The 14164-nt window shown below is 42.3% G+C and overlaps 1 protein-coding gene across 3 annotated transcripts in view; it reads right to left on the reverse strand.

Moving 5' to 3' along the window:
• Pde1c (phosphodiesterase 1C) overlaps positions 1-14164 on the reverse strand; it is a 454206-nt gene that overhangs the window by 362273 nt on the left and 77769 nt on the right. For all 3 annotated transcript variants that reach the window (XM_031382002.1, XM_031382003.1, XM_031382006.1), the window contains exon 2: positions 4992-5042. In XM_031382002.1, coding sequence (XP_031237862.1) covers positions 4992-5042 — 51 coding nt within the window. The remainder of the gene's footprint in view (positions 1-4991; positions 5043-14164) is intronic.

A 14164-nucleotide genomic window follows, 5' to 3' on the forward strand; every position in this document is an offset into this window, starting at 1 on the left:
ATCTCATGGAGGCACTTCCCCAACTGAAGCTCCCTTCTGTGATAACTCCAGTCTGTGTCAAGTTGACATACAAAACTAGCCAGTACAATGACAGTAACTAGGTATCTAGGAGCAAATACTGCTATTTCCCTTAGGGGAGAAGAAACTGGTCTGAATTTAGATAAAATGTAAGTAGGAAAAAAACAGGAGGTAAGACGATAAAAACAACAAGGTCTTCAAACACCAATACAATAAAGGAGAGAAAGGTACTCTGTATGAGAAAGATGCACTGGGGGAGTTTACGGGAGGAAGGTGGAAATAAATGGTAAGACATGAAAAGAGTGAGAGGAAAACAAGAGGTGGTACCCATGTGATGGCTGGTGGAAGTACCACTTTGAAGTGTTCCAGGTGGTAGGGGCACCAAATGGACTGTTAAACATAGTTCTATGGTTCTAAGGTTCTATCAGGACACACCCCAAGAGCCTGAGTCAGCAAATGTAGAATGATTCTGAGAATCTACATTTCTAGAAAGTTGTTAGGATTCCATGTAAAAACCATTGAGCTGCCATCCCTTCACCTGCAAACATTCTAGAGACACCAATGAGTGAGCGGGAAACAGAAGTTCAGATCCTGAAGAGTGTTGAGGGACCTAGAATTGCCATCCCTTCACCTGTAGACATTCTAGAGACACCATTGAGTGAGTGGTAAACAGAAGCTCAGATCCTGAAGAGTGTTGAGGGATCTAGAGTGCAGTATAGGAGCTGAAGTATTTAGAAATAGTATGGAGTGTATAGGAGAAATAAAAAAAAGCTCAAATCCAGGTCCTACTCCCATACATCTGTTTTGAGCTTTACTAGGGGACAATCAACATAATGAAATGCATTTATTTAAAGTGTATATCATGATATTTTGGTCATAAGCACACAACTATGATACCATCACCACTCTCAAGATATCTCTGATCAAGTCCATCACCTCCAAAGGGCCTTTGATCCATCTGGATTTTTGTTTAGTTGGTTGGTTTTGGCTTTTGATTTGGTTGGTTTCTTGAGCCTTGTGATTTGAAAATGTAGTACAAGCTATTCTTTAATATGCTTTAAGTGTGTACTACTAGGTTGTAAACAGCAAATCTCAACAACTTGCTCATCTTTCATAACTGAAACTTTATGCCTGCTAAAAATAACTTCCCACTGCCTACTCATTCCATTGCCCAACAATCTCCTTTTCTTTTCTGTTTCTATGAATTTGTCACTTCAACCTGCATAAAACCTTGCGTGATGCTGATGCCTTCTTTCCTGGTTGCTTTACATCTCGTTCATTACACAAGGCTCTCAGGATTCTGATAGCCCGGCCATGAGCTGAAGCCCGCATCTCAGTCCTTCTTTCTCATTCTTATTCTCATATCTTGATTCCAGAATCCATCCCTTTCCAATTCAAGCTCCCTTGTCTATGACAGCCATTCCTAATGGTGACAATATAGGAAACTTGCACCCAAGCATTCTCTGTCACAATTTGGGCATCGGCATATAGAGGACCATCGTTGTCTCTGGTTCAATCCTGCCCCAGTGCTCATCTCCCAGCAGCACATTGCTGCTTCTCCCACACTGCTTCCAGGGAAGTGGATTATTCATCCAGGGAAAAGACCTTCAGTGCTGCCTTTAGCCCTAGTTGCCTGAGGTCTTCAACAGCAGATCTATCTCTATCAACAGCTATACTTTTCTCTCTAAAATAAGATGTGCCAAATCTACAGACATTACTGATTAGCTTCAATTCAACCTGCTGCTTCTGAAACCATTATTGTGTTTTATTTTTATTTTATGTGTGAAGGTGTTTTCCTTGAATGTATGTCTGTTTAAGGCCAGAAGATGGCATAAGGTTCCATAGAACTGGAGTTGCAGACAGGTCTGAGCCACTGCATGGGTTTTGGGAGTAACCCAGGTCCTCAGGAAGGACAGCTAGCTACCACTAAGCCACCTTTCCAGTCTAAAAACTATTATTTTCTTTCAATGATTGCTCATCTCAGGGAGAAACATTTCTCTCATCTTCTAGGAAAACAATGGAAACTTCAGAATAAAACTGTCTGACTATGTACACTTTGAGACCACTGCATCTTCTGCATGTTCCTGCAGTTCCCTGGAACTCCTTCACAGTATTAGTCCAAAGGAGCATGCAGCCTCTTAGCTCCTAGAGTGCAGAAGCACATCGCAGCCCAGGCTTCTTCTGCCACTGTGTGGCTGGACCTGAACACTACACATGACAATACTCCCTGACAGGGAGTGATAGGCTTTTATTTTTTTAAGATTAGAAATGGACGAACAACAATATGAACTAAGTAGCACCCTCAGAGCTCCCAGGGTCTCAACCACCAACCAAAGACTGCACATGGAAGGGTCTGATTGTTCAGGCAGCATGTGTATAGTAGAGGATTGCAAATTCGATCATCAATAGGAGGAGAGGACCTCAGCCCTGTGAAGGTTCTGTGCCCCAGTGTAGGGGAATGTGAGGGCCAGAAAGTGGGAGAGGGCGGGGTGGCAGGCATGGGGAAGTGGGAGGCAACAGGGGTTTGTTTTTGTTGTTTTTGTTTGTTTCTTTGTTTTTTGGAGGGGAAACTGGGAATGGAGTAAAGAAAATATCTAATAAAAAAAAAGTAAAAAAAAAAAAGATTAGAAACAACTTACTCTAACATATCAACCTGTGATATGTTAGATATGTGATCCCTCCATATACAAGAGGGAAGGCCCAGGATAATGATGATGAATTCAGCCTCAGGATGACTATCCTCATGACAGGTGCCGTTCCCAGACACCTTACTACTACTATTTATAACGAACCACTTATTAGGTAGTTGCTCTGATTGGAGCCAGGGTGATTAAAAGTCAAAGCTAGAGCTTGAAATGAAGGAACAGATGGAATCTGAGGTCTCCCATGACCCATCCCTAATCCCAGAACTTCTCTGACCCTCTGGCTGGGCTAAGACCTCATAGTAAAGTCTTCAGTTTGGCATTCCATTGGATAATAATTCCATTGGATAATTAAATTGGATAATAATAATTCCATCTTGCTAAAGAAAATTTGGAGAGAAGTACAGTCCTTTATCCTCCAAGTTCCAGAGTGTCATCCAGGTCCCCGCCCCATCCCATGCTGAATGTTTCATTCCACCACTCTTCAAGTGTGGGACATGAAGAGTTGGGAATTCAATAGTGGTATGAGGAGCATATTCTTCCCTTTCTAAAGCCATCCACATTCACAAAGTAGATTTTGTAACATCTACTTGTTACAAAAAGAGGCAGCACCTAACGGGCCCTCTGACTTTCTCTCGGAATACAGCACTCTGTCAAGACACTTCCCTTTCCTTCTCTTGGTTGGGCTCATCTCACAAGAGTATTGTGAACAATTTTTCCTGTATAGAGTCCCCCCCATGGCGTTCTCATTTATGTCTAGTTAATAAGCTGTCATGTGACATATCACCCTTTCAATTCAGGCACATAGCTTAGAAGGTATAGAAGTTACCTACAAGAGAAATCACCCTTTCTGTCCAAAAAGGGACGTACTACTCCAGATCTCCTGGCTACATGGTTCAAGGACCCTCTTCTCTTTCCACACCATGGCAAGTGTCAGGAACTCACATTAAGGTAAATCCTGAACACAATCTCCAGATTATCCATCTTTCTGACTATTGCTCAAGAGACAAAAATAAAAATAAAAGGGATAAAGGCATATTCATCATGCTCATTGAAATACTTATTTTGGAAATAATGATTCCAGGTAGGAGGACAATGAAAAATGGGGCCTGTGAGAAGTGAGTGTTCATTGCAGTGTCTACAATGTGAGCACTTAGTTCTCTGTCATCATACATCATTACAGTTCTATAAAAACCATCTCTGGGAAATCAATCGTAAAATTTGAAACTTTCTGAAAAGTATGAGAAGACAGAGTTTAGAGGAATTTCTATAAATAGAGAAATCATAGTTTTAACTTCATGCATTAAGATCACTCTGGTCATGTCCACATTTGGATCTTGTCAACCATACTCAGGCGAAAGTAATGACGAGATGGGATATCAACATTTTTTTTAAAAGTTATCACTTTCACTTTACAGATTGGAAATCCAGGGCGATAAAATTAAAGAAAAGCAAGTAAAGCCAAAATAGCACTGGAGTAAGGGAATCCCACCTATTTTTATTTAAGACACAACCATTTCTCAACTTGAAGCAGAAGAGGTATGCAGAGCATTTCTACTGCCCTTGTTCTGGCTCCAACATCCCCACTGTTTTCACTGCTATCCACACATTCAGGACATCCACAAACTTGCTATGTGATTTTCTGATCACATGGGTATGGAAGCTGTTGAGAAGCTTTTGAGGACTACTTTCTTATCAAGATCAAGATCTGGACAGATTTGGTGGGAAACAGTGGGCTGATTTGGGAATATTCCTGAGCTCAAGGAAAGTCATCCCTCTGAGCTATAAAGTGTCACTAAGACAGTAGTGTTAGTGCACAAATCTACAGTGGGTTGCAATGATGCTTTATATGTGGATAGGCCTAGCAGCTGCAAGCTTCCTTCCTTCAGCTCTACTAAACCTCTTCCTTCCCTACACTGTACTCTGGGGATACTCCTCACACAGTGCCTCTCATAGTCTTGTGACAAGAGTCATCTGAGGATTTGTTTAAAATTACAGGCCCTGGTTCAAGAGGTGTGGAGTAGGAATCCAGATGCTCTGTATCTCTCAAAAGCAAGGGTGAAACTTGTCTACTACTCTGGACATCAGGCTTCAAAGAGCAAAGCCCTAGAGTTCAGCTTGGAGACCAGAGGTCTCGGGGCTAAAAAGCCTTTGGCCAGGAGCACCTCACATGGGATGGGGCAGAAGAGTAATATTAACTAGCAGGAGACACATTCTACATTACTGTTTGTATAGCACCTAGCAGAATCATAGAGGTAAAGCACATGAGCAAAGGCCTCTGATGAACATGTTCTACTGGAGCCCAGGAAGAGTGAAGCAAGGTTTACTCACGGGAGAAGCGGGCAAGTGGTCTGGCATTCTTGTCTCCTGCTTCATTTGCAACTAGAGGGAAAACAGAGGACACAGTTAAGAACAAGGTACAGCAAAGAGGACCCATAAACATCTCACCTAAAAAGCTTACAGGCCTATTGCCAGTGATCGTTATCGATTACCCTCCACAACCTGAAAGTAAAGCCGTGGAGAAATCTAGCTGGTGCCCAACTAGAAGCTATTCCCTTACTGACTACCACTCATGGTGCTTGAAGGTACTCTGCACACTGCTAGAAGAAAAAGGTAATCTGTAATATCAACCAGCTACAAACCATGAAACCTACAACAGCAACCTGCCTGAAAGATATATAGATACAAATGTTACAGGAACAACCAACCATTCTAAAAGTCCATTCTATGAAACATAAGCCACACCTGACACTACTAACGAAGCCAAGAACTGGAGACTAGATGGACCCTATGGGAAGACCTACTAGTATTATTCTACTAAGTGAACAGAGCAAGAAAAATGACTCCTAATGTCATATGTTATAACCATAGATCAGTGCACCACTCAACCCTCATCAGAGAAGCTTATTCTTGTAGCAGATGGTCACTAACAAAGAGATCTACAACAGGACAGTGAGAGACCTTGGAGCACTCAGCTCCAAATGGGACATCTTCATCAAACCCCTCCCACAAGGGATCTATATGGGAGAGGAGGTAGAAAGATTGTAAGAGCCAGAGGTGGGGGATGAGTCCAAGAAAACTGCATCTTGCAGACACCAACAGCACTATCACATATGTGAACACACAGAGACTGTGACAACATGCATAAGATCTGCACAAATTCCAGACAGACAAAAGCCCCAGCCCAGAGAAGTAAAACTGGACACAAAGTCCCTCCTCTAACCAAGAAGCTATATGCAAGTGGTACCTATCAGGGGATATTATACCTAGTATAATAAAGAATACTGGATCTATCAATCCTATTCCAGGGTAGGCTTCATGCCCAGGAATTGTTAACTGAAACAAAACAGACTCCAACTTCATCATCAACATCTAGATGAGGCTGAACAAGGGGTCACCTTCATTTAATTTAAATATCTGAATAAAACTGGCAAAATTGGAGCAACCTCAACCTAGCAGGTTTAGAGAGGGTAACCAGGTTACACCTAACAGATTCCCACAGAACTGGCCATCCTTGTGCCCCAAACTTCCTTTCAAAGACTGTCCTCCAACATTTTAATCTACACCAAGCTGCTAAAACAGAGTCTGTTCTCAGATCCAAGTGGGCACATCCAAGGTGGGCATCTCAGAAGATAATGGCAAAGTCGGGCTTTGTTAAAACTGGCATTAAATCAGTTGTTAACAAAGAGGAGAATCCACAAAGGGAGGCTTGGGGGAGCTGTTCGGAAAGCTTCTCTACAAAACCTGGAGCAAAAAGCTCCAAGGGTGACTTGACTTCCTCTGCCTCATCTCCATAGTTTATAACCCAGTACATGGAGCCACGGTCCCTAAGTCTACTATTTATATCCCTAGCACTTCAGACCAAACTAAGCTGCCTACTACCCCATAAAAACACATTTTCACATGCTTTTTGGTTTATTTTTTGATTGTGTGTGTGTGTGTGTGTGTGTGTGTGTGTGTGTGTGCATGTATTAAGTGTGTGCAAGTGCTTACACACGAGCATTGTGTGTGTGTGAATGCAGCTGCACACACGCCACAGTACACGTGTAGGTCAGAGGATAACCTCAGGTAACATTCCTTCCCTTTCTCCTTGTTTGAGAGAGCGTCTCTGTTGTTTTCCCACCGTGTATGCCAGGTTAGCTGGCCTATGAGCTCCTGAGATTCTTCTGTGTCCATTGTCCATCTCCTGATAGATACACTAGGATTACGGAGGCTCCAGCTAGGCATCTAACTTTTATAAGTTCTGGGGATTTGATCTTGGGTTCTCACACTTCGGGGCCCTGCAGGTGCTTTTACATACCGTGCTATCTTCCAGCCATTTAAGGTTGATATGTGTTGTTCTGTATATCCATAAAAATCAGACATAACTATTTCTGATCTGTTTGAATGACACACAGGCCAACCAACAATAAAATCATGTTCATTTTAGATTAGGAAAGAAATGAAGACCAACAGTAGGCAGAATAGAAGAGATTGCTAATGTGATGATTGCTGCAAATGAAATTGACATAGCAGGACACGAAAATATCAGCTTCCTGAACTCATGCATCATTTTGCAAATGATGAAAGGAGTTGCAGCTTTCTCTAGGTTTACAAAGGTAAACCATTTAAAGTTGGCAGTATTTGTACATTCAGCCTGAGTCTGTGTTTCTGGCTTTGGAATCATCCTTTGTGGAATTATCCATGTTTGCATCATTATAAAGAATGACCAGCAGGGGGCGCTGCTATTGCACACATATCCTTTCAACACTAGAAGTTCAATCACTGCACACATACCAAGGACACTTTAAAGGAAAAAGATTCTCACTTCAAAAAAGGGTCTTGGCTCTATTAGCATTCTATATTTCTTTTGTCTTCTAAAGCTTCTGGTAAACCCACTACTGAACATACCCCGCTTCCTACCTTGAAGCAAAGCAGGCCTGAGGCAGAGCAGTGCAGTTGCCTAACCACCGGAGGATGCCTGGCCATACTCCAGCCCCTGACATGAACCTGATTGGAGCTTGACCTAAAGAGCATCATTGGCTTTGTGAGCACTTGAGAAATTTAGCCAGTTCTCTAGGGCTTTTAGAATATACATGTTATATCAAGAAGAGGAGCTGGAAGGAGAAGGAAGTAGGAGTTGACTAGTCATGTGCTATTCCAGGTCTTGAGCTCAAATTGTTTCCTCTTTAGACACCGTGCGTACCTCTAAAAAAAAAATAAAAAAAAAATGGAACAGAGGTTTTAAAAAAAATCCTTTACTGCTGAAACTTACGGGCTACATTTAGAACAGAATTACAAAAACCACTGCAATGGCATTGAAAACGAGCATCCATCTAACTGCTATCCTTGGGAAGGCACATTCTCCCAGGGTTACTATTTCAGATCAAGTCTTGGGACTCCCCTCCCAGCTACCCTTGACAAGAATGGGAATTGCTGACCCAGATCCAAGTTATACCAGAAGAAGCAGGAATCAAAATCTAGGCCAGGAATCAAAATCAAGTACCAAGAGAGTAGCGTCTACCCAGAAGTAATATGATAGCCCAGAATGACTGACCTCCCTGAAGTGCAGGCACCATGCTCCCCTACTGAATGGTTTCAGTGATAGCCTACAACATATGATCCAACTCACTTGGCCTGGAATCAAAGTCCTGGCACTAACTTAATTTCCCACTACAGAGTTAGTCAGCTTTCTCTAACAACTGCCTGAGGTGACTCATTTACAAAGTAAAGATATGTTTTATTCATTCTTCAGATTCCAGCCCACAACCCAGTGGAACCATTGCTTTTAGGTCTCTAGTATATTGATGGTATTTTGATAGGAGGTCTTAGCAAAGCACAACTATGTCACCTCATTACCAAGAAGCAAGGGAGATGTGGAAGGGGTTAGGAACCTACAGACCCTTCAAGAGCATGCCTCCAAAGACCACGGGCTAGCCAGTAGGGTCCACCTTTAGGTCTCACCCTCCCCAGGAGTGCCACCATTAGCACAAAGCCTTAGGCACATCGGCCTTTGCAGTACATTTCCAAACTACAGGGATCACAGTTCTGGCAACATCTTTCAGCTTCACACCCTTCACACGCTCTCGTGGAGACATCCCTCCCAGGTCTTCCCCAGACTCATCCCTACTCATCTTCCAAATTGGGGTATAGCTTTCCATTTCCTTGTAAACCCCATCAATGACTGCCTGTGTTTCACTTTGTTCCCTGTCCAGACACAGCTCTCCAACTTCAGCAGACATCAGAACATCCTAGAAAGTTTGCTGAAATGCAGACTACAAATGCAGAGTTCAAATACAGTGAGTACAGTATACATCCAAGAAAATATATTGCTGAGAAACTCCCAGGTGCCATTGTGGCTTCTGGTCAGGCTCCAATTTTTCAGAACAGCTGGCACGAGTTGCAACTTGCTCTCACCTAATGCAAAAACTCTAACTTTTAATTTTCGGATTTTTGTTCTTTTGACTAATGACAGCCACTCAGAATAATGTGATCAGTTGATGCTTCTAGAACTAAGATAGAATGAGTAGATGCAAATGCCACAGACAGCTTCTGGACCAGTCACCTCAGACTGGCTTCCAGACAGTCTAGATGAAAGTCTGATTCCTTTGTGCCTACATGCTTGTAGGTTTTAAAGAATTAGTTGCCAGCATGATAAAAAGTTATGTGATTCTAAATATAAATATATGCTACCAGCTTCTTTAGGGATACAAGATACAGACACACCAGACACAAATGGACACACTGCCCCGACAATGGATGTCTCTGCCTCCTGTCTGAGCTGCAGCTCTCTTCTTGCTGTCCTTCTGATTTACATGCTGCCCCCATGGTCCCAAGATTGGCGTCAACAGGACCTTGTCAAGGGCTTAAAGAATGGAACAACACTATTGCAGAGAAGAGTGACCAGACACAGCTTGACTACGCACTTCTATTGCAAGACCACACACTCTCGGATGGGTTTGAGAGCCATTGTCTGCCAGACTGGACACAGTCAACTTCCTCCACCAGCAGAAGAAACTTCATGCATTATTATTTTCCATTATACTTATACATATGTGCACACACATACACATACCACACAGACACACATTATACACACATATACACACATACTGTACACACATACAAACCACACACATAATACTACATATATGTGTACATATAACACACATTCACATACATTATACACACAAGCCACACACTCTCACACACAGTACACACACACAATACACACACATGCACAAACCACATACATGTACATACTACATACACACACTCACACAATACACACATGCACAAACCACACACACATACATACATATACATGACATATACATATACTCACATACACAACACACACAAACCATACACTCACACAAATAAACCATACACATACACACACATACATACATACACGAGACACAATACAGACATAATATACAGTATACACATATGATACACACACAACACTAAGCTTTAATAGTAATTCCATTTATCAAGTTAGTTACAGCTTGAATTTGGCATACTGTGTATAGATATCTCCAGATGTATGGAAAGGTATCCATGCTAAACTGTTCACATAAATCACATAGATTCTAGTTATGTATATATGCAATGGTTTCTTCCAGTGTTGAGCTGCCTGACTAGCATGCATGTGTATACAAGTGCAAAGAAACAAATATAAAATATATCTGCTGGAGATAGAAATGATTGTTTTTCTTTGTGTCACATTTGAGAAAACTTGGTTATCTTTTTATGTTTCTGAATAAGGACAATAATTTAGATAATTTTACTTTTTTGATATTTCTGCATAAGGACAATAATTTAGAGTAAGCATACATCATGTTTATAACCACTAAAAATATTTTAGCAGAGGGATAGAGAAAAGATGGCTATTGGTTTTACATATTATGATTGTGGACACACATATATACATATATATATACAATGTGTTTTAGGTCAGGACCTAAGGCCAGCCTTTGATCACATATTAGACTAAGAGGACTCCCCATTAGACTCAAGAAATGTGGCTCTATATGGGTGGTTCTGATGTTGTCCTGTTCCCCAATTGGTTCTTTATCTGTTGGTAAAGAAGCCATTGGCCAATTGCTGGGTGGAAGGAATAGACAGGACTTCCAGGTCCCTGGAGGAAAAGAGACAAATGCAAGGGAGGAGAGTGTTCTCCTCACTTCCAAGACAGAAAAACCAAGCAGCCACGTGAGATCTTGGGAGGAGCAGTGGCCTGTGACCACTCCTATAGGTGGGAGGTTGAAAATGTTTATCAGAGACTGGATGAAACTGAACAACTAAAGGTTAGGGCAAGTGAAGAGGTGCAGAGGTAAGAATATTGATAAGGGCACACTTTCCAGGCAGAAGATAGCAGCACCCAGAAGTTCTGTTTGAAGGCAAATTGAAAATGAACATGGTGTGTGTGTGTGTGTGTGTGTGTGTGTGTGTGTGTGTGTGTGTGTGTGTGTTTTATCCTTGGATTCAAGGGAAGTTGGGTGGGGGCTAGTAGCACAGCTCATTCTCAGAGCTTAGGTGGGGTAGTGAAAAGCTACTTGCAACGTGGCTTTGCTCTCCCCAACAAGTTGTTCTAAATACTCAACATCAGTTAATGGCACTCAGGTAGAATATTAGAAGCACTTGGGGAACTTTTCGAATTCCTTGTGCCCAGATAACACCTTAGATCAATTAATCCGTGCTTTGGGGAGAGAAGCCACCACTCCCAACATTTTTATTGAAGTAAAATCCACAAAGTATGTTTCTCAGTCTTCAAAACTAGTCCCCCATTCTGTCCTTCTAAAGACACTACTGTTCGGATGTCATATCATGAGCCAAATGCCTCTGCTTAAGTAAAATTCAGCTGCTAAGGCTGCAGATATGACTGTGAGAAACAAGTAGCACCTTCTCATAGTATCAGAATCTTCTCATCGTGTAGAACTATTGAAAAGAGGATTTGGCTCACATTGCAGCCAAGTCAGCATGCATATCATGTGTCCTGGGCATTGCTCAGGAGCTAGCCTGGCCACAGAACTTGCCTCTTAAAGAGGCACTACAGCCTTGATAGACTGTCCAGTGGAGTATGTCTCTCCATCTATGTCTATACCAGTATAGTCAGTGAGAAACCAACTTAATAATCACATTGATCTTGGTTGTATCTCAGATCCACTGATACATAGTCCCACCAAACAGTGATAGGACTCCAGGCTTTAAACAAGTACATTAGAAAGCACTTGTTTGTACTAATACAACTCAGAGGCAGCATTCTAAAATTAAATTCGCCTTCATCTTTGGCATGTTTCCTACATGGTTCCTCTAAAATAAATAAATCAATAAAATTTCCTAAAAACAAATTCCAAAGTAAGGACTTTCTCTGGAGATCAAGGTTAGTGAGATGGTGGGAAAGTTAACTCGGAGCAATAAGCATCACAACTCCAAACACGGAAAGGAACATTGATGTCTCAGCTAAGCCACAATGGTCCAGACCATTCAGAAGGACAGCAATGAATACAAGCAAAGCTTGGGGAATCCTAACAGTGTGGCAGTAAACCAGGCAGGTGCATACTGCTTTGTAACCAAAACTGGAACCAAAAACACTACCACCCTTGTTTTGAAAGGCCTGACACCTGGGTAAGTGTAAATGCAGCTGAGATGCTGTCTACAGAGGTGAAGACACAGTGAGTAGCAGCCCAAGGTAGAGCGTGGCTTCCTGTCAGGGCATAGACCCAGACCTGCTATTTGCCTTAAGCTCTGGATCATACCTGGGGACCCTTTCCAGGTGAGCTCTCTTGGGTAGCCTCATAGAAGACATGCCAGACACAGTGGACCTCCCAGAGAGGAGAGATTGAAATGAATGTCCAGGTACCTCCCCTAAGTACCAGATAAAGCTAAGAACTCTCTGCAAGGGCTTGATTTCATGTCCCCTTTAACTTGCAAAGACCCAAACAGCATCAGGAAAACAGGATGGCGTACTGGAAGAGAATCCTTCAAAATCATAGCCAACTGCCCTGCTCAGATGGTGCCTTCTAAGTAGAGGCTCCCATGACAGCCTCTCTTCCCTGCCCTCCAACCTTTCTAGCTTTATTCCTTCCAGAAGCACTAATTATTTACATGTAAGGCTTATTATCTTTCTCCTTCAACTTTAATCCAAGACACACATACACAGAGATTCTCTGCTGAATGGGGGTGGGGAACCTATTTTACTCAGTGCCTAAGATCTGTGAACAATATTTATCAGTGGTTAGACTCCAACAGTGCACCATGCAGCATGTGTCTGAAGCCAAGAATATTTGGGAAAGCACAGGAAGACAGAAAGATAGAAAAACATTAGAGTCCTTGAATACAAGTATTCTAAGGATCCATTCATTGTTTCAAAACTATTTATCAAGCACTGAATGAATGGAGGTCTCCAGAGCAATGTGTACACTGAGCCCACAGTCCCTGCTTTCACATAAATAGGACTACCATTCAGAAAGGCTGAGTAGTTCTTCCAAGACCACAGTTATCCTCCATCTAAATCTGTCTGAAGTCAAATGTCGTATCGTTCCACATTGCCTCTTTGCCTTCAAGAAGGGAAGAGAGGATACTGATCTGGTAGCCACAGGTGCTAGGTCTTATCCTAGCACCTCAGGGTCTGAGGCAAGAGGATCTCACAAGTTCAAGGCCTGCCAGGTCTACAAAGTAAGCTCAAGGGGCAGACTGGATAATTTAATGACACTCTATCCTTGTTCTCAAAATAATTTTTTTTCATTTGAGGGACAAGGTCTTTAAAATATAGCTTAGTGGTGCAGCACGTGCCCAACATGCACAAAGTCTTAGGTCCACTGTCTAGTACTAACAATGTAAAGGAAAGAGAGATGGAAAGGACCTAGAACTGGGTGGTGGTGGCACACGCCTATAATCCCAGCACTTGGGTGGCAGAGGCAGGCGGATTTCTGAGTTCGAGGCCAGCCTGGTCTACAGAGTGAGTTCCAGGACAGCCAGGGCTATACAGAGAAACCCTGTCTCGGAAAAAAAGAACAAAAAAAACAAAAAAAAAAACAAAAACAAAAGACAAAACAAAAAAAAAGGACCTAGGGAAGAGTGCACTCATAAAAGAGCCAGGTTACAGACTGACCTTCTCCTCTGTTGTCCCTAGCCCCACAGAAAGGCAAGTAAGTAGCAGACAGAAGAGTGAAGAAGCTCATCTGCCAGGTACCTGATACCTGGGATATGCCCAGGAGATGATCAGTAGGCACAGCATCTTCACTGAGATGAACAGGGTGACCAGGACTCATTCCAACAGTATTAAGAACAAGAAGAAGCTTCCCACAAACCCCCAACTCCCAGATGTCTCCAGAACACAAGGAGAATCCTTCCATAGTAGAAAATAACAACAGAGAGAAGAAGCAAAAATGAGACCCATCTGAGCTTGAACCAGTAGGGCATGCCAAAGTGAGTTCATTCCATTTCATGGGTGAAGAAAGTGTCACGGCAGGAGATTGTATGCTTTGTCCAAAACCAGATCAAACAAAGCTGAGGAT

Source organism: Mastomys coucha, unplaced genomic scaffold (genome assembly GCF_008632895.1).
Source record: "Mastomys coucha isolate ucsf_1 unplaced genomic scaffold, UCSF_Mcou_1 pScaffold20, whole genome shotgun sequence".
In the NCBI taxonomy this organism is placed as follows: Eukaryota; Metazoa; Chordata; class Mammalia; order Rodentia; family Muridae; genus Mastomys; species Mastomys coucha.